General features: G+C 35.5%; 1 protein-coding gene across 2 annotated transcripts in view; it reads right to left on the bottom strand.

The window, feature by feature from the left end:
* Positions 1 to 1,891: 1,891 nt before the first annotated feature.
* Positions 1,892 to 20,296, bottom strand: part of ZNF804A (zinc finger protein 804A) — a 539,028-nt gene continuing 520,623 nt past the window's right edge. For both annotated transcript variants that reach the window (XM_068948362.1, XM_068948361.1), the window contains 2 exons: positions 12,171 to 12,301; positions 1,892 to 9,817 (listed from right to left, as the gene is read on the bottom strand). In XM_068948362.1, coding sequence (XP_068804463.1) covers positions 6,529 to 9,817; positions 12,171 to 12,301 — 3,420 coding nt within the window. In that variant the 3' untranslated portion in view covers positions 1,892 to 6,528. The remainder of the gene's footprint in view (positions 9,818 to 12,170; positions 12,302 to 20,296) is intronic.

Genomic DNA, 20,296 nt, shown 5'->3' on the forward strand with positions numbered 1-20,296 from the left:
GGCAGAGAAAGTTATGTGCTTATTTTGCACACTGAAGCCTTATTCTATAGAAAAATTTCTCAAGAGAGAAAAAGGACATTATTTAGAGCAAATTGTATGCAAGTCTTCTCTTGTTATTCTGCCTACTTTTGACAGTGATGGATTGGCAGACAGACTAGCAGAAGACATACTAAGAAAAACAGCACTGTTAATGTAAGTGGTAAAAAGATACAAAATATAGATAAGCAATAAAAAGCAGATGAAGTAATGTCCCTCAACCCCAGAGAGAAAAAGATGTATTACACAATAATCTCTTTTCTTTCTTCTTATGTGTCAATATGCCTCAATTCCATGGTTTCTTGTCCTTCAGTACGTTAACTTCCAACCACCTAGTCGCACCACTACTTAATTACAGGTGCAAAATTACACCTGGAGAAGAAGAATCCTGACTGATAATCTGTTCTGTGGGCATGCCGACACACACACGAAATAAAATCCCTTCTATTGGCAATTATAATTCCACCTGCAAAAAGTATTATTTAGGCATTGGACAGATTCAGTTTCCTCCTTACAACATGTCTTACAGTGAATGTCTCCTTTTTATTTGAATAGTCATTATTAATGCAAAAGAGAAAAGATTGGATTTTACTCTTATTTTTGAGAGAGCTACAGTGACATAATAGCCATGTATAAAAGAGTCTGTTACCTACAAGAAGGTTTTGGGTCAAATTACCTAGACGATTAACCTGAGCTACATTTCAAGTAAAACTTTGGAGCTATACTGGCCTTTACTTTCTCTATACTCACAGTAATACAGATATACTAATTCAGATGGATTTTTTTGATTGATCTATTGCTGTATAAGAAGAGGATCATGCCCTTTTGAAGTAGAACTTCCTTTCTATGTTTTAGCCTAATCTCACTCCAGATTTCATTAGCCTAAATCATGTATATGACTGCACTACAAATGCAAGATGTTTCTTTATAAAATGTACAATTTTGAATGTGAAATACTCACTTGCTGTTTCTCATCCATGTCGGCACAGGTACTATCTACAACATATTAAAAAAATCTTTAATCAGTTCACAAAAGAACTTCTCTGTTTGCTTAAAATAAATAAAATATTATTTAATTATTATGCTTTTCTCTACATAGATTTGCATATTTTGATCCTATTCCAGTAAAAATAAAGATCAGTCTGATATCTCATGTTACCTAAATATTGTATGAATGTAGTCATGCTTACTAAAATCTTCTAAATGAGCCTGCACAGGTAGAAAACCCAGCATTTCAATTAACTGCATTTATTTCTTTGGAATCAGAACAGAAGGTACATGTATGTGTTTCAAAACACGGGTGAGATAGATAAAAGAGAAATTATTATTCAACTGAAAGGAGTTTTAGAGAGTTTTAATGAATAAAGTGCCCTAATGTCCTGAGTCAAATTAAATCCTTGCTAAAATTAAGGGCATAGCTTCCTTTGACCTCATTGGTTTCAAAATTTTACCCATGGGTCAAAATTCAGACTCACTGTAGAAATTCTACTAACCTCCTAAAAAATCCATAAAATAAAAAAGAAGTTTCAAAGAAATATAAGATGTCTTATAATTCTTACAGTTGGCATACTAATTTTTGCAGCTGTAAGTCAGAAAAACACTGATTCTTATTCATAGATATATAGATTCTAAGAAACTGATAACGTTACTCACAGATATAAACAGAAAAAAGCAAATTTTATAAAATTTCTGGAGTAAAGGGGAGAGGAAGAACATAAATAAAATAATATACAAAAATATAGCTGTTATAAACATTAAAACAAAATGACTTACAAAAATGTCTGTGTATACATTAGATTGGAAGCCATGTTAATTTAAAAAAAATCAACGATCTCTATACAATAAAAATGTCTTTACTTTCAATAAAAAGAGCTAATATAGCTTTTAAAGTTTTACAGTAGGCCAATATATTGCATAAGTATGCGCAATACTACATATTTACAGTTTTTTAGGCAACATACAGCAACGGAAATCAGAAAACTAATGTACGGAGTTTAGAATGTATAGTCTACGAACACCAGGTCAAAATACCCGACAGATTAAAACACATCACTATAGTTACAAACAAATAAGTGTCTCAAAATGCATTTATGTGACTATAATGCATTGCCTTAGTATTTAATCTGAGAAGGTTAATAAAATCTTTAACATTGCAGTATTAGAGATTTTCAGCTGATACAAATCAATGAATTTCCAGTGATGTCAGAAGATTTACATTGATTTACACCAATTAAGAATCTGATCAAATATACTTAAAGTTGTATTTCAAATGCCAAATGTCAAGTAAATGTTAACATAATGCCAAAAACGTACTTTTTAAAAAATGTATGTGATCATAGGAAAAAAACTCAGAAAAACTATAGCCATTCTGTAAATTGTATCTTTTATAAGAAGTATATTATCACATATACACATATACACTAAAGAAAAATCGATGTTCCTGTGGTTATTTAAAGCTTAGTTTGAATGTCATTCCCAAATGAATTTTTTATGAGTGTAAGAAGTCTATGAACTAAAAAGTTAACATTGCACATAAAGAAGACCCTTTGCTGCACAGTAATTTCATTGTCATTTAATTACACTAAATGATAAAAAGTATATTCTTATTCAATAATATGCAGGAAAAGGTGCTACAAGCTGTTTCTTTTACTAATATATCTGATCAGAGGTTTCAATATTCATGAATACCATTACTCACTCCCACAGAACCTTAAATCTCGTGATTTCTCCCAAGCAATTAAAAGCTTGGATAATGTATAGTTTGTGAACGAGACCATATAAACAAATTGATTCGTCTGCTTTTTGTAGGTATTGGTAGCATCAACAAAATTTTATGCATTTACTGGCAAGGCAACACAAAATACATGACTATGCTTAACAATGCAAGATGATTATGATTCTTAATGCCTGAAAGATCCTACAGAACATGATTCTATGGCTCACATTACCTGAGAAATGGTATGTCTCCAACAAGGCCATAGCTTGGACAGATTGCAACTTTCCAAGGACAAAAAATTACATTTCTCATCTCAATGGAACATATTAACTTTTCAATCATTTCTCTGCAGAGCTGTTCTGTGAAACCATTTAACAAAAATCTATAACCTAAATTAGGTTTATCGTTGCAGTCTGAAGATTCAATCCTTACAGTTCAGTTAGATTAAAGGAACAGAATCACTTGTAATTGTTTACACTATGAACAGAGCCCAATCATTCCATAAAGTTGCAAACTGGACAGGAAAATAGACTTTTAAAAAAGCACTAGATTTGTGCAAACTTTAAAATTCAAAAGTAAATTAATTCAATTAAATAAATTTGGTATAATTTACTTAGAATAATATAAAATTAAATTGTTTAGCATTTGCAATAATTTTTACTTACAGAGGCCAAGTCATAGGAAAAAAATACACTTTTAAACCTAAAATAGCAGATAACATGAAAAAGAACTACATTTAGATAGCATACTCACTAAAAGTTGTATATTTAGTAATAAAACAGAAACCCAAAAGAACATTGTATTAGGTAATTTAGTGTGTTCAATTTTAAACTTAATGTGTAATTTATTTTTATATTGTTTTTGCTTTTACATATGAAGTCACATATACAAACAGTTCTAGCACTAAGGGCAATAACATGTTAGAAAATAATTACATTTGGTAGTTATTAGTCTTTTATTCTAAGTAGTTTATACACTATTGAAAAGCAATTACAGCATATAATAAATAATTATGCAGTGTCTTAAAACTGTTTAACAACTTAAAATAGAATATATTTAATTTAAATTGTAGAAAAAACATAAAATCCAAAGCTTTTTGAGCATTTGTTGGAAAAATGTGGACATCTAAGTTAACAGATGAGATTTTTCAATGAACATTATAACTGAAAATTTGAAATTTTTACGTTTTAATTTCCTGCTAGATAAAAATGTATGGATGTGATAAAGTGTAACAATAACTGTCCTACATTGTTTCTTTTTTTTCTTTTGAAGCGTACTGTTGTATAACTAGATTGATTTCTTTGATAAGACATCAGAATCTAGGGGAAATGTCTGCACTGACTTTTGCAGAAGAGCACAGAGGTACAAAAAGCTGGCTTGAGTGAGCTAAGATATGAGATGAACTAGCATGCACCTTTTACTGCTGTTGCTATATGGAGTCCAGTGCCTGAGCAATGTGGCTTAGAGCCAGCTTCACACCTGTACATTACAGGGGGTAGTGGAGACATACAGATTACATAGGCATACTCCTGAAATAACAAAGAATAGGATGAGGCAACTTAAACTATATTTTCCATATATCAGACAGATAAAAATGGGTAGTCACTTGAAACTACAAGCTAGAGAAAAAAATATCCTCTTTATGGCATTATACGCATAGATGCTCAGCAACATCCTGTTCCATGCCATACTCTCAGACAGGGGTTTCAAGAGGCTTTCCATAACCAGATGACTCATGTGCTCTTATCTTTTTGCTTATTAACATAATTCTGCCCTTTATAGTGGCACAAGGAAAGCTTACAAACCTTAAGCATCTAACATTGTGATCATAATTGACAAAATGTTACTTCTTATAGATTTAATGCAATTCTATACTAAAACTGGCAATATTGATATAGTCAAGTTCTAAGGTTATAGATGCAAAAAATAACATCCAGACATATATTATTCAGAATATAATATTCCTTGTTAAATGGGTAATGTATGCATCTATTAATATGTAACGTATTTTAATAATCTTCAAAGTTACATTCTTTCAGTTCAACTGTGTATAATTTCATTATAATATATAAATGGTGAAAAGAAATCAGTAATTTCAGAGCTAGCTTACCTTTTATTACAGAGGGCCTACTGCTATCACTGAAGATCCTGCTGCAAATTCTTAGCTTCACTCACATGACTATTTCATTTTAAGTCAAAAAGACAGTTCTATTTCAGAATCACTTCTATATTGATTTTGGGCCATCACAGTTGTGGGCCTAATATATCTCATATTAAAGTAAATGAGAAGACTTCAGTAGCTAAAGTTGGATGAAGTTTGACAACAGTAAAAGGCTGCAGAGGTAGAGAGAATTCTCTGAATTACAGTTAGAAGTAATAGCTATATATTATTGTTATTTCTATTCTATATTATTCTTTTTATGGCAAAATGCTGCAGGAAATAGAGTGAAATGAGGTAAGAATTTGAATCAAACTGCTGTGGAATTAAAAGTTCCACATTTGAAGTTCTTCATTACCTCCCGTCATGCTTACATATTCTTGCTATTTCCATGTATTGCAAAAATGGAAAGGATCTTCATCTGACAGATTTGTCTCCCACTGAGGTAAATGTAAGATGTGTGTCAATCAAAGACAGCCTATAAGTATTTAGCTGATTCTTCTGCGTACACCTGCATTTTAAAGTAGGCAGTCTACTGCACTCCCTCTAATGGGGGGAGGGAGAGGCTACATTGTCTACCACCTAGATGAGTACCGAATTTGAGCTCTCTAAAACTAAGTATAAATGTGGGTTTCACAGAGCAAATTAGGCAAGACACCCTTTAAGTGTTTGCTCATGTGGACATGCAAAATTTAGGCATGCAAAAAAGGAGAACATTTGGAGGCTTGATGGAAATAAGGTCTTCCCTATGCTGCATGGTTTCAATATAAGGTAGCTGACCATTCCATTTTAAGTCAAACGGTCTTTGATTTTTTTCTTCTTTTTCTCTATCATTTATGTTATTTTTGTTACGTAGTCTTTTCATGGTTTAATATAAAAGAGATTAGCTCAAACAGTCAGCAGTTTGTGCACATACTCCAAGGAGGCAAAATTTGTCATGGTGACATCAAACCGCTAACACAAACAGATCTATTATCCTTTCTCTCTTGCTCAGTAAGACAGCTGTCCTCAAGGTATTAGCTTCTGAGCCTCTGTGATAAATCACTGAAGTACAGGAAACCTGATTATCCAAATACAGCAGGAGCAGAGGATGTTATTCAAATGCACAACAACATGGAAGAACTTCCATGAGGCTTACAATGAAAGATTTTTGATTTAATTAAGTAGTTAACAAAAATTTATTGCAAGAGATAGTTTGTCACTAGATTACAGTTTCAGAGAACATAGTACAAAACATAGTGCATCAGCTTTGTCTAAACAGTAAACAGGTGCAAATACATAAAGATAAAAACCAAAAAGTGAATACTTTACAACATAAGTTACAGACTATAAATATATTTTATGTACATTATACATATTCTAAGACATGATTTGCACTTATGTATATATAGTTCATAGTAGTATCAGACTATTCAGTGCTTTAATTATAGGATAGGTCTGAATTTTACATAAATATTTGCATCATTATACTTACAGTAAATCCTTCTAAATGAATGAGTATTTTTAACCTGTTTATTTCACTAATTCACACAACAGTTTTGCAAAGCTGAGGAGACTGTAGAAATAGCAAGTTTATTTGAAGGCTCCTTTTTCCCATTGCTTCTGCTAGAGATCTGTCCTAAAAGAGGGGCTGCAGTGGAATGACAGCTGGATGTGGCGACAGCAGGGAAGGAAACACTGTGTGCGGCAGTGGGGGAAAAGTCAGGTGCGTTGGATGGAGGACTGAAGTCGGAATCAGCGGCAAATGCGGTGGAGCAACAAAAGTTGCATGGCCTCCTGGAAAAAATCTAGGTCCTACTGATAGATGAGGTAAAGGTGTTCTGGAAAGAGTGGGGACCTGTGAGAGGAACTGCTGGTGGGGCTGAAGAACCTTAAATGTACTTGCAGCAGCTGCTGCTGCAGCTGCATGCTGCTGTAAAACAGTGTGATGAATTGTGGTAACAGAGGTAGAACACAGTGGCTGCTGCAAAGGTAAGGGCAAAGGAGAACTCGGGGGCTGGACTGCTGTAGGAGGAAAGGTAAATTTCACTTTGTTAGCCAGCATGTTTTGCTGCATGATCTGTTGATATGCTTCGGATTGGAGGTCTTTGAATTTTTCGTGATTATCCGGAGGAAACATCAATGTCTGATCTGGCAGGGTGAAGGGGGCAATTAACTGCTCAGTAGTTAAAAAGGTATGACTGTTTATATGTGTTTCTTTGAATGGCAAAGGTGGTGGGCTGTTAAATATGCCAGAATTACACCGTACCCATTCACTAGTCACCTCATTAATTTTCTCAAGCGGTACAGCCTCAGCCAATTCATAGTGGCAAAGAAATGATCTAGGGAAAACCTGTTCCAAATTGGTGATGGGCACTTTATAAGGAGCTTGATTTTCATGATTGTTCACATTTCCATTTTTCTTTTCATCTTCCAGAACGTCCTCTGTAGTTGCAGCGGCTGGAACATTACGCTCAGGAACAGAAGCAGCCGAATGTGTGACAACTTCTGAAAACGTACTCGAAGTGTTCTCTGCTGCTGAACACTCTGTCAGTTTGTCTTTCCCCAGCAAATGTGAGCTATCAGTTTGTAGAGATGACTTGTTTTCCACCAGCTGCATTGTTTCATCTGTATTTTTTCCATTAACAACTTCGGGATCCATATCAGTTTGCTCTATATTGCCTTGAACCAACAGTTCTCCCAAAATATTTAATGTAGAATTTGTAGAATTTTCTTCCAAAGCTCTGGAGGTCTCACTTCTTGCATCTCTGTCAATAAATACACGACGTATTCTAGTTTTCCTCCGCCTGCGTTTCCCTTTTGCCTTGTGATGTGCAGCTAAAGTACTTGTTTGCCTTAAATATTCTTCTGCTAAAAATGTCTGTCTGTACAAACTTTCATCTGATGAACAGGAATAGGTATGTTGTCTTCGTTTTCCGTGGGATTTTTCAGGTTCATCTGTCAGAAAGTTGTAACCTCTCTTTATGGACTGATTTTGACTCAGAATCTTCTCACTGCCGTGTCCTAAACATTTATGCTCTGGGCTACACCTTGATCTTCTGACTTTCCAACTACAAAATGCTCTAGAGCACATTAAGTTATGTCTTCTGGAATTCAGAGTCAGTTGTTTTGATTGTCTCCGAGAGCTTGCTTTGCTCTTCCTGTGGTTAGAATCAGTGCTGTGGTTACTATTTTTTGCATTCCAAATCTCACATGAGCCTCTGTCCCCATATGCATGAGCTGATGCAGCTATGGCTCTTCTATGAGTTTTGTTTTCAAAGCCAAGTTTTTGAGATGACTGTTGTATCTCATCTGTAGGTAACGAGATATTCCCTGCATCATATCTGCACTTCTCTGGATTATTTTGAAGGTACTGATGTTTATTTTCATCTATATAATTAATTTCCTGTTCAGGCACTGAGGAAATCTTCATTTCTGCCTTTGCTACTTCCCGACAGTGATGATGATGATGGCAATGACATAGTTTTCTTCTCTTTTTCCATTTTCTATTTTTGCAAAGCCGTTTTACATGACTTTCTTTGATCTGGACTTTGCTATGTTTCTTATCTATCACAGTGTTTTGTCGTAAATGATTTTTAGAAATGTGACACTTTTCTATTTTTCTTATCCTGAATGACTCATCCAAGCACATTTTATCTTGATTTTTTTCAAGATCACAATTTCTGATGAGGGAAACATCACTTATGAGAGGTATTGTATAGTTGCACACATTTTGATCCATTTCCATTTCATAATCACCACATTCGGAAGTGGATTTATTTGTAAAACCTAAGACTAGGCTATGGTTGGATTCAGTTTTATGGTGAGAATGAGGTATGTGTGGCTGATGCTTGGGCTTTTCTTGGCTATCACTTGCTTTTGATGACTTGAAGTCAAAATATAAAGGATTACAGCTATAAGAAATGGATGGGTCTGTATTTGTGTAAATTAACATTTCTGATGGCCACTGAAGTATATTTGATCCATGTTTGCTAAGAACAGGAACAAATGGTTCAGAGGGTCTTTTGTGTGTCTCTGATTTACTTTGTGGGGTTCTATTATCTTCTTCATAATTTGATGAAATCAATGCATCAGCCCCAAGTTGTCTTATTTCATTTTCAATTGTGGATGGATCAATGTTCCTGTCTTTATTATTTTCCCTTGCAATATCTTGCAGAGATAAACAATTCTCCATAGCAGTCTGAGCTAGAGATCCGTTTCCCAGCAGCTCATAAGTGTTACATTCCAGAGGCAGTACATGATTACTGGTTGCACCTGTGGACAGTGTTTGATCTGGTAAATCTGTTGTACTTACATTAATATTGTAGCCATCCAAATCAGAAGACACAGTTTTTTTTGAATGAGAAACATCAGGAAACAATATGGGACTCTCTAGCATTCTGTTTTCTTTACAGGCTGGCTGTTTTGAATCCTGAGTTTCAGGAGCTTCTTCTGTCACAGCGCATTTTTCTACCAGTGGGGGAAAGCAGTTACGTTTCTCATCAGGGCACAGAACCATTTCTGCTGATGGAGACTGAAGATTACAAGCTCCTGGAACAAATCTACTTTTTCTGCTAAAACCATGCTCAATAGATGTTTCATCATTATATTCATAGAAAGCAGCAGCTGAAGACTCCAGTTTGACTGCTGCTTTCTTAGGGAAAGCAAAAGAGAACCCAACTTTATGTCCTTGAGCTCCTTGAACTTGATCTCCAAATTTGTTAGTGTCGGATTTATTACTACATGCATTTTCAGGAGTGGAAGAAATAACAGAAGCAACATCTTCAGAATTCTGTGCACTATGCGTTAATGTGCAGTTGAAATCTTGTATGTTAGCAGAGTCTATGGCAGCACTTTGTGGGATATCACTGAAATTATCACGCACAGTTACTGTAGTGGATTTGAACATGGGGCCACTTCCAGGAGCACTAGAAAGGAAAATAAAACTCAGCGTAAGTACATTTCAAAGAAATGCAGATATTAGTACTGTATTCCTGCTAGAGAAACTTGGTGTTATGTTGGTATCTGAAAGTTTTTTAAGGAAATAGGAAGACTCTATATATAGAGTCTTTTTGGAATATTAAAAAAGTAATTATGTTTTAGTAAGATCAGTTGGGCTAGTTAAAAGAGGCGAGTAAATATTGTACCCAGAATTCTTTTATGTGAGGTTAGAAGACGCTAATTCTTATAAGGTAGTTCACTTGTCCTAGCTATACAAGCTGGCCTAATAAAAGACTATCTTTCTCTAGAAATCTTGCTTCTCTTCTCCCTGCGGATCATCACAGTTTCAATGCTATTACTACAAATAGTAGAGGTCTTAAATTCCTTTGTGCTGCAAAATATATTAAAACAGAGACCATCTCATAGATTACCTCCCTCTTAATCATAATCGTAGTGACTGCCTCTCCACCTACAGGCAATCACACCATCAACTCCCTTCTTATTTGTGTTCATAAATGTTAACTGTAGCAATCTCAGCAGCTTCTTTCATGAAAAAATAATTTCAGGAAACTAGTTCAGCTGACAGTAGTGCAATAAGCGATTCATCCTTCTTGGGAAAAAATTTATCACTGTCTACTTCTGTTCTGCATTTCATGTCCTCTTCCCATCTGCTCTATTTGACTTAATAGAAAGCAAGGAGAAGAGCAAAAATTGTTTAAGCTGCCAGTGTTCCAGGATTAAAAACCACTCAACATTAGGAGTAATAGTACTTTCTATGTTACAAATTTTTTTTTTGTTTCAACCAAATTTTCTAAATTTTATAGTGCAGAAAAATGCTGGATGACGGGTCATGGAAAAACTTGCAAGTGTAGTTCAGGATAGAGAAGTGCTGAGTTAAAGAACGACAAACTTAATCTATTTGGTCTAGAAAACAAGGTGGAGATTTTATAAGAAAGAATTTCCTCATGAGAAGTCCTGCGTTTTCCAGTTCTGCATAAGTTGAAAATATATTTAAAAAATTTTTCTCTAACAAAATAAAATGTTGACTTCTTCTATAAACCCAACCTCGAAAATGCTAGTTTAAAAAAATCTAGTATGTCTGCTTATATCACACCTCTAAGGACACAAAGTAGTAGCAGAAAGCAACTAGGAAATAGAGAAATAAAGCTCAGAGGCAATTTCTTCTTCAGAAACTAGAAGAAGGATATTTATAAAATAACAAAATCTGCGTTTCACTAATATTAAAAAGAGGAACAATACATTCCTGAACAAAGGAGGAACAATACTCCTGAAATTTACCAAATTCAGATTTTCAGGGAATAATATCTAAAGCTGAGAATATAAAAATCATGATCCTTGATTATTAAATTTGGAAAGTTAAAGTACTGATAGAGGGAAAGAGTCTCTACGTTACTTACCATAAACAGATAAAAAAATAAAAAATGGATGTTATTTTGCTCATGTCAAACAGACCTCCCAAGATTCATATCATGTCCACCTGCTTAGAGCGACTTTGTTTCTGTATGCATACAAACTACGGACGCTACCACTGAAATAGAAATAAAGGTCTTATGGTCTGACCTCTCTGCTAGTTCATCTGGTAAGATGAAGCCTGGATAAAAAGAAAATGTTTGTGTAAAGCAACTACTTTTGTGATCATCTGAGCATCCACAGTTTTTTTTCCTGAGACTCCACTGTGAAAAGTCAACCTGGAACAAATATTTTCAGTGGCTTATCAGTACATGATATTTTAATAAGAATACGGTCACAAACAGCAAGCTCAACACTAAACTCAGTGGTATGCCTAGATTAAACAGTAAAATGTGTGACTAGTGAGGAGTCACTCTTGCAATGAGAAGTAAACACTCTGTTGAGCTGGGAGAAGGAGCACTTATCTTTTAATATAAAGCATCCAGTTACTGAAATTTAAAACTACATTTCTGGATGCTTTCCCAGGCAAGTCGTTTGAAAACTAAATCACAGAGATCTGTTACACCCTAGAAAGATAGACTGTACTCCTCACCTCATCAATGAAGTAGTGTCAGCCTTCAAATGCATGACCTAGTTCACTAAGCTTTCAACCAGTATGTCTGCTTTTATGAAATATACATGAAACAATCTTTCCTTAAACTAAAAATACACGTCATTTTAGCTCCACTGAAAAACTAACGTTAAACATTTATTTCTTCACACAGTGTGAATCAAATTACTGTATACATACTGCTTCAAAAATGCCATAAAAATGCATGCTCGGCTCCAGCTGAGGATTCTAACAGCCATGTGTCCCAGAGCACCAGCTATTTAAAAGTATTTTCTACATTTCAGGAGCTATTCACTTACCAGGCTGCCTCTTTCCTTAGCTCAGCTAACTTGTGCAAACGTTGAAGGGCCTTTTCCTGTTTTCTTTCATCTTTTCTTGACTTAGAAGCTACATTTCGAGCAAACTCCCTCTGTTTCAGCTCCTTGAGCCTCTATGAGAAACAATCACATACACACAAGAAAGAAATGACAAACATTTATAATTAGAGTTATTTTCTGGTAAGCACATATAATGAGAGCTGTTTTCCAACTTAAACAAAGTGATTCATTCAATAAATTTATACATTTCAAGTGAATTACCAAAATTTACCATAGAGGTAACCTAGATAATTTTTACTGTAGCTTTTGTGATTAATATAGACAGTCTGAGTAGGACTAGGACTATGTTCGTAGCTAGTTACATTTGATGAAGATTTTACCAATACTAATTACTACTGATTAGGTCATTGCAAAAAATATACCATGGAACAACAGAAGGAAAAATAGACTTTCTTTCTTTTTCTATTCCTTTTAATGTTTATCCTTGAGAAAGTATCTGCAAGAAACAAACACACACTTCATTTTGTAATGATTAATGTCCTTTCTAGCACGATAACTCTTATGTTTAATTTGACATCATTCTGGTGTCTGAATGTGTTCTACTCCCTTACTGTATAGCCTTTTGTAGGATGCAGATAGCTTTATGGCTTGCAGTAGAACAAGGCCCCAGGATTTTGGCAGATAACACTTTCTGGAGCATAAATTAAGACTCTTGTGGTTTTTGTTTTAAGATAATTATGTTATCTAGAGCTGACTAAATCACCACAGCTTTGCCATTGTGCAAAACATTGTTTTAAATGTGTAAAATAGCTGACTGTTGCATACTGAATATTTCACCCAGAGAGCCAGTAACCATGTGCATAAGAACAGTCTGATCATATTGCAAGCTTTAGGATATTTTTTGTTAGCTTCAGCAAAAATCAGTAGAGTACTTCATAAATATTAAGGCCACAACCAAAGAAAACAGCATAAAAACACAGATTTAGCATTTTGCCTATCAAATTAATTTAAATAGATAATGAAGAGCTCAGAATGCTGAAACACATTTGTACATCTGCATGCTAGCCCACGATTTTAAAGGTATTTATTTTAATAACTCTAAGCCTAATTCTGCCTCTCTTTAAGTCAGTAGAGAAATGCCTGCTGAGTTCAAGAAGAGCCAACTTTTTAAATTAAATGTGGGAATTTCCAATAACAGTCAAAGGAGTTTCTTCAGTCACAAAGATTAAAGACAAGGTAGGTACATGCCACTTCTTTAAGGATCACTTTACCTTTTCACTCCCTTCTGCAGCATTTAAAATTCTAATTTAAAAAGCATATGCAATAGATCATTTTCAGTCCTGTTAAGAAATGGTTACGTCTAGCACAGTTAGAGAGAGGGGCTAAATTGTGGGCTTGACTCCAAACAGCTCAGAAAATGTAGGGCTGCTCTGAACGTGGGGCCGCCCTTGGAGGCAACAGCTTGTCCTTGCTGCTTCTTAATGGCAAGTGGAGTGACTTCATACACAGCATGGATCATTTCAGACATGATGCATCATTCACTGACCCCACAGCATTATCCACTACCCTCCCTTCACTCCACCACTGAACTTTAAGCATTTAGAATATTCCTTCTAAGACTATATAATATTTTCAAGTTCTGACAGTTCTGCTGTGACCAGAATATTGATTCTGTCAGTCACTGCCTCTTAATATTTTGAGGCGGACACTGGTCACTGAATGTTAAATGCTGATGACTGCTTCATTCCCCGGACAGTTACAATCTGTCAGGCATAACAAGAGCTCGACAACATCCCATCTAAACTCTATCTGTAAAGCTTTAAGCTGGTGGAAAAAAACCCATTTGAACCCCATTCAGCTTCCAAAAATCATTTCACAGGAACCATTGCTTCCTCACTCAGAACTCCTTTTAGAGAAAGGTCACTTCTACCTCTTAGTAAAGAATCACTTAAATAATTTTAGAATCACTTTTTAGAGTGAGACGATAAGGCAACAAAGCAGAATACTGTTTTACACTGTTCTTTCTTCAAATAAACAAAAAAAATGTGCGTATGTGATCGTATGTTATATGTATCACTGTGATTATTAAGGTGTGTACAGTGGGACATTTGTATAGGGAAGCTGGACACATAACTGTTGGATGACTCAGCCCTTAATGCTATCAAAATAGGTCAAAATGATTCATCGCGCCTTCAGCACTGAAGTTCTCTATCTGTTGTAAGATCATGCTGCTAACCTTAATCTTTTTCCCTCCTCTCGCCGAACAGCTTGCTCCAAGCACTTCTAGTATTATGCCTGGGGAAATAATTCCATGACGTCTTGGTTAGGTACACCTACCCAGTATACCTAATTCCGTGACTTACCTGTTAGGTACAAAGACCTGGTTAGGTTTACAGTCCTTGTTGAAGTCCTATTTTCTTATTTCAGCTTTTTAAAATCATTTCACATGTTAAACCTGACTAATCTTTTTATTATTTATTTTTTAAAGTACAAGGTTCTGAAGTTCCTCTCCGAGATACTTATTTTTCTTCATGCAGTCATCAATATGTTAAAAAAAAAAAAATTTTCTAAAAGCACATTAGAAGTTGCAACCATAAATTTTTAGACTAAGTTTTCTGGCTTCAGCCTCTTCAGTAACAGTTTAGGAAAACACCGCCATAAAGACTGAAATGAACCTAACAAACTTCTAAACTTTCCAGTCTTTACAATGTGTACAATAACTGAAAATGAGGAATGATGGTCAGGTCCTCTAAAAGATTTTTTTCATAATCCTTGGAGGATGCCCTAATAACTGTAATCAGAAGCAGCTACAGGAATTCTTTTTAAGTGAGCTCTTTATTTTAACTCTTTCTGTCAGTGAAATCACAATCACATTTTTATTTTGGTTAGATATTGGAGCATTGTTCAGGAATTGCTTCTCGGCAGCAGGATCTGGTCCTTGCCAGAGATTTTTGCCTCAGGACCATGACAAGCTTCTTCAAATAATATATAAATTTGACTAATGACACACAGCAAATAGGCCTTTGCAAATGTTGACACACATACCATAGCCTGGGCTAACTGACATAGACAAAATTTTAGTTACCCTTTAAGCCAACCTTTAATATTATTCGTACAGGGGCCCATGAGAAAAATATAAGATTAAGGAAAAAGAAGTGTTAAATATTAAGATTGCATATTGTGAAACAAAATTAATTAATAATGTTGTTTGACTTAGGCTTTCACTTTCAACAATCCAATTGAAGTATATTGTAAAGTAACTTTGATAACATACCAGTGGCACTACTGTAAATAGGAGATATCGGTAGCAAGTGGTTACAAGAGCACTGCCTGTGTTTGCATGAGTCTGCACTTACATGTGTCTTCTAGTGCATCGCTGTTGTTGCAGAGTGAACTATTAATAATGCTAGAGCAAGGATATATGTGTGATCAGGTTGTGCTAATAAAACATTACTTAAATTATCAGCAAGACAAAGCTTGAGACTACTGAAGGAAAGCAGGATTTTAAGAGGGAACCCCGAAAGTACAAGCACATGACTGTAGCAGAAACCTTGAAAACGCAAGCATAGGATGAAACCAGGGGCCCCAGGGCTATAAACAACTCACCAATGGTCAATTACTGCTTTTTAATGTAACTTTGGAAAAGGATAAAACTGGGTTTAGGGACAAAAAGAGAAAAAAGTAGTATCCAATACTTTAAAAAAAAAAAAAGAACTCAATAGAGCAAACATGGCTATAATACACAACTGTGAACCAACAGAGAAAGAGTAAGTGCTCTGTGTTAGCAACCGTTTAAAAATGACCCCAAACAGACTCTAGAGTGAGGAGGAAGAAACCATCAACATTAGCATCATCCTCTTCCTGGTTAAGAGGAGGAAGAAAACATCAATATCAACATCGTACATGAAGAACTCACGATGCTGAAAACTTGTGATGAACCTCCTTTTTCTTCTTAAGGAGCATTGGAGCAGGACCATAACACCGGAAAAGGGTTAAACACTGGCAAGTTTGTGTAGGTAAGCAATAATCAACATAGCAGATCAAGCTTTCTGTTTTAATACAGCCCAGAAGCAATTCAGTGCAATATACTCTTGCCTAAATCAGATATGAACTTTTCAGGAGACCATCTGTCCTTGATTAAGAATCATTAGGAAAGTAACAGAAATAATAATTAATTAATATGATAGAACTTGTTACTGAAAGGAAAAGTACTCAAGTCTCAGCTTACACTCTTAAGGTTGAAGGCAATTTCTAAGGAAAATTGACAATATCATATTTTCTTTTTCTTTCCTATAACAAAAGTCATACTTGGATAAAAATGCTTCCACTCTCACTATACAGGTTCTGATTAATGGATGAAGGTCACACTAGGAGGAAAGAATAAAGCAATATCTAGAGCATTAAACTCTGAAATCTAAACTGTTGTATGTGGTGCAAGCTTTGAAGAAAAGAAGGAAAAAAGCACATAAAAAGTTATACAGGTGCAATTAACTAGGTGGACCTTCTGTATAGCTCAACAGAAAATAGATTTAAAATGTCTATGCTCAATAGAAAGGTATTTCTGGATAAAATATTGCTGCAGAAAATGGAAAATAAGAGCAGTAGCTTTACCATTTCAAGGTCAACTTAACTATACATTTAGGGAAGTAAAAAAGAAAAGTTTTCACACTTTTTATAGTAGACATAAAGAAACAAACAAAACTGCTTTTCAGCTAAGAACTACAGGTGGTAGCTATGAAAACCTTGTCCATTCTTCTTATAAACATCAGAAAAAATCATCCTATTCTGAGAACTCTCCTACTTCTGCAAACAAACTTCTTACTGTCCCCAAGCACTATACAAGCGTTACTATACCACTCCCTGATTAATAAATATTTGGAGAGCAGCTGTTGTACTTTTGCGCAAGATTTAGGCTATTCAATTGAAACAATAATCCCTGCCACATCCTGTTCTTTTTTGCAGAATTGCCATAGAAGATGCCTGGGGAAGATTAAGAGGACATAATTTTACACAAGCGACACTTTTTTCCTTCTCCACATCTTGGATAGATTGCTGGAATTTTTATCGAGATTCCCTTTTTTTTAATGGCAGCAAAGTGACACATCCTTTACTGAAGTCTTTTATCAGTTCATCAAGTTGTCATCCCCTAAAACTATTTATTGCCTCTTTGTGTGGGACACAACTACACAGTCACAGAAGGACTCAGAAAGACTCAGAACACTTCTAAAGTTCCAAAGCTTAGAAAATTTCTAAAAAAATCTTCCACCCTTACCTCTAACACAAATATATACACATAAAAGGATCTTCTGGTTACAGTAGGAAATACAATTCGGTAGAGAGGATCATGTTTCCATTATTCTTTTAGCTGAAAGAACAACAGTCTTAGGAGCGTGGTACAAAACTAGGCTACATGAGCAAAGGAATGCATCATACACTGGGTGATTAATACGTTTGTAAATTAAAGGAAAGCAGGGTGAAACAGGTTCCATATAAGGATAGTGAGGAGATTCATACACAATTTCTGGTTCTGACTCTGACGACATCATGGGACTAAAGTAGCAACTACTTTACTTAGTTGTAATGAATGGGCTGGAATATTTGCATAGTGTTTCCAAATCTTAGTAACACGTAACACTTTACAGCACAGGGATTTTTAGTATCTTTTGAATAAAGATATCAATGTTTTGTAGTGTTAAAACGTCAAGCTCTTGTACACTGCTATTAGTGGTTAGAAGTTGGTGAAGTCTAAGAAAAAAATCACTAAATGTCTAAGTTTACATTGGCAGAACGACTTCTTGCCAGAAATTCGAAGTCTTCCCAGATACACTGAGCATACACTGAGCCACACGTAATACAAGCACAAGGTGGGTCTGTTTATCAAACCTGTACACATTTAAGGAATGAAAGGCCCCAGTACTTCTCACTACTGAAAACAGATCTAAGGTTTTCCAAAAGGCAAAAAAATTGTTCAGATGAGATTATATCTAACAGTCTTACACCCTTTAAGTAACTGCTGAACTGTCAACTGATCTGTTTAGACAGTCCTTGCAATTTGAAAACGATCTGTTCTGTGGGATGCCTATGTGTTACATCGACAGTAACACTGTCAATCAATTCTCAGGAAGAAATGACTCTGCAAGTCACAGAAGTGATGGCAAACAAATAAAATGTGATTTGAAGGTAAAGGTATATTTAGGAATGCATCCTACTTTGCCATGCTGTATAACCTTTTAGCTTTGTCAACTGATAACCTCAGAGACTAAATGGATGCTAGATTCCTACAAAATACAGAAGCACTGACGTTCCTAAGCAAGCAGATACATTTGCACAGTTTAGACTTGCCTTCCGTTTTTAACAGATGTTATGGAAGAAATCTTGTGTGCTTACAAAGAGAACACGTCACTTTGATGATGTGAACTTTTGCTTCTGCCTGTGGCAATACCACTAACGATAAATCATTCCACTTGGAATTTCTACTGACCCTTGAGATACCAGCTGGTGTCCTATATGCAGCACATCTGCAATCTGGTGTCCTATATGCAGCACATCTGCAATCTGTATCCAGATTTCAATTTTTCTGTATCCTGATTTCTTCTCTTTTAGTGCCAGTGAAAACATTGCCTTTTTCACTTTCACACTGAAGAAACTCTCCAGCAACTGACATTCTACAGAATACAGTTTAACAGACTTACATTCTGGTCAGCTCTTCTTCCTTTCATACTTCCCATCTCCTCTAGCAATCGTTTCCAGAGAAAGTACAATTACAAATTCAGAAATTTAATTTACCGTAACACAGAAGAGTGACTGAACTGGTGCAGAATCGGGCCTATCTAGCCCAGTATTCTGTCTTCACACAGATGACATGAGGAGATATTTCAAGAAGAATCCAGAGGCATGTATGAAACCTTCCCTCTTCTACTCTTCCAGACCCCAGCTATTTTTAGGTCAGGATATTTCCTAAGATTGTTGTGTCTTCAGTAACTGCCAGCAAGGTAGTTCTTCTCCAAGCCTTCACTTCATACTACTTATATTTTAGTATTTACATTATATTTTGACATAGATTTAAATATGTTTTATACGCATTGCATATGGAACCACCTCCTTTGCTTTGTTTTGAAGCTGGTTCCATTAACTTCATTTGATGGCTGTGGTTCTCATTTGAAAAATAGTGATTAGTCCTCTCAGTGAGCTCTCATTCTTACTCTCTTGAGCAACTATGTGCAGCAGCAGTCTTTGCTTCCTCACTGCTCACCCTTTTCCAGGTCACAGTTGAATACGTTAAACAAAACTCAACACTTCAGTAAGGGTATGTGGTGATGGTATCCTCTCTTTCCTGTCCTTTAATCAGTTACATATCCGTTCCAAGACCTTCCCCCTTTTCTCATGTTTAGTTCCTTAAAGCTTTTCATCAGAAAATCTGTCAAAAGCTTTTTGGAAACCCAAATAAACTGTATCAGTCAGATCACACCTATGTGCATTTATTGACACTTTCAAAGGTTCTAAAATGCTTGAAAGGCAGGATTGCCCTTTACACAATGGCTCTTTCCCTTCACATTCAAATGAGTTCTTCCTTCCTTTGTATAATTCTTGAACTATTTCTCATCTTCCATAATGGCCCTCTGAATTGGTTTCTGATGGAAATGTCTTCAGTTTTCTCACTCTTAATCTTAAAGATAATGACAGAGCCTGGGGTGACGATTATTTCTTCTAAAAACTGTTCTTTCTATATTCCCTGCTCTTTGAGGAGAAAGAATTAGCAGCTTGGTTTTCCAGGCTCACCCCAATGGGTACATTAAAATAAAGCTCTAATTATAACAGATTTTGATAGGTTTACCTTTCACTCTTGAAGATTCTGAACAGAGTGAAACAGTTAGTTATGCTGCCATCTTATCTGAGGTTATTAGACTTCAGAGTCAACAACTTCTTGAAGAGGAACAGCTCACACGCCTCTCTCAGACACTGCGGGCTCCCCACCTTAGTGTAATTTCACCATCTTCAAGGTCAGAGAGAGAAATATTTTTAAAACTTAGATTCTAAAGCATGTCAGAGTAGTCACTGGGGGGTGGGTGGGGGGAGAACCTCCCCCAAATAACCTCCTGCTACTTTAG

This window comes from Struthio camelus, chromosome 6 (genome assembly GCF_040807025.1).
Source record: "Struthio camelus isolate bStrCam1 chromosome 6, bStrCam1.hap1, whole genome shotgun sequence".
In the NCBI taxonomy this organism is placed as follows: Eukaryota; Metazoa; Chordata; class Aves; order Struthioniformes; family Struthionidae; genus Struthio; species Struthio camelus.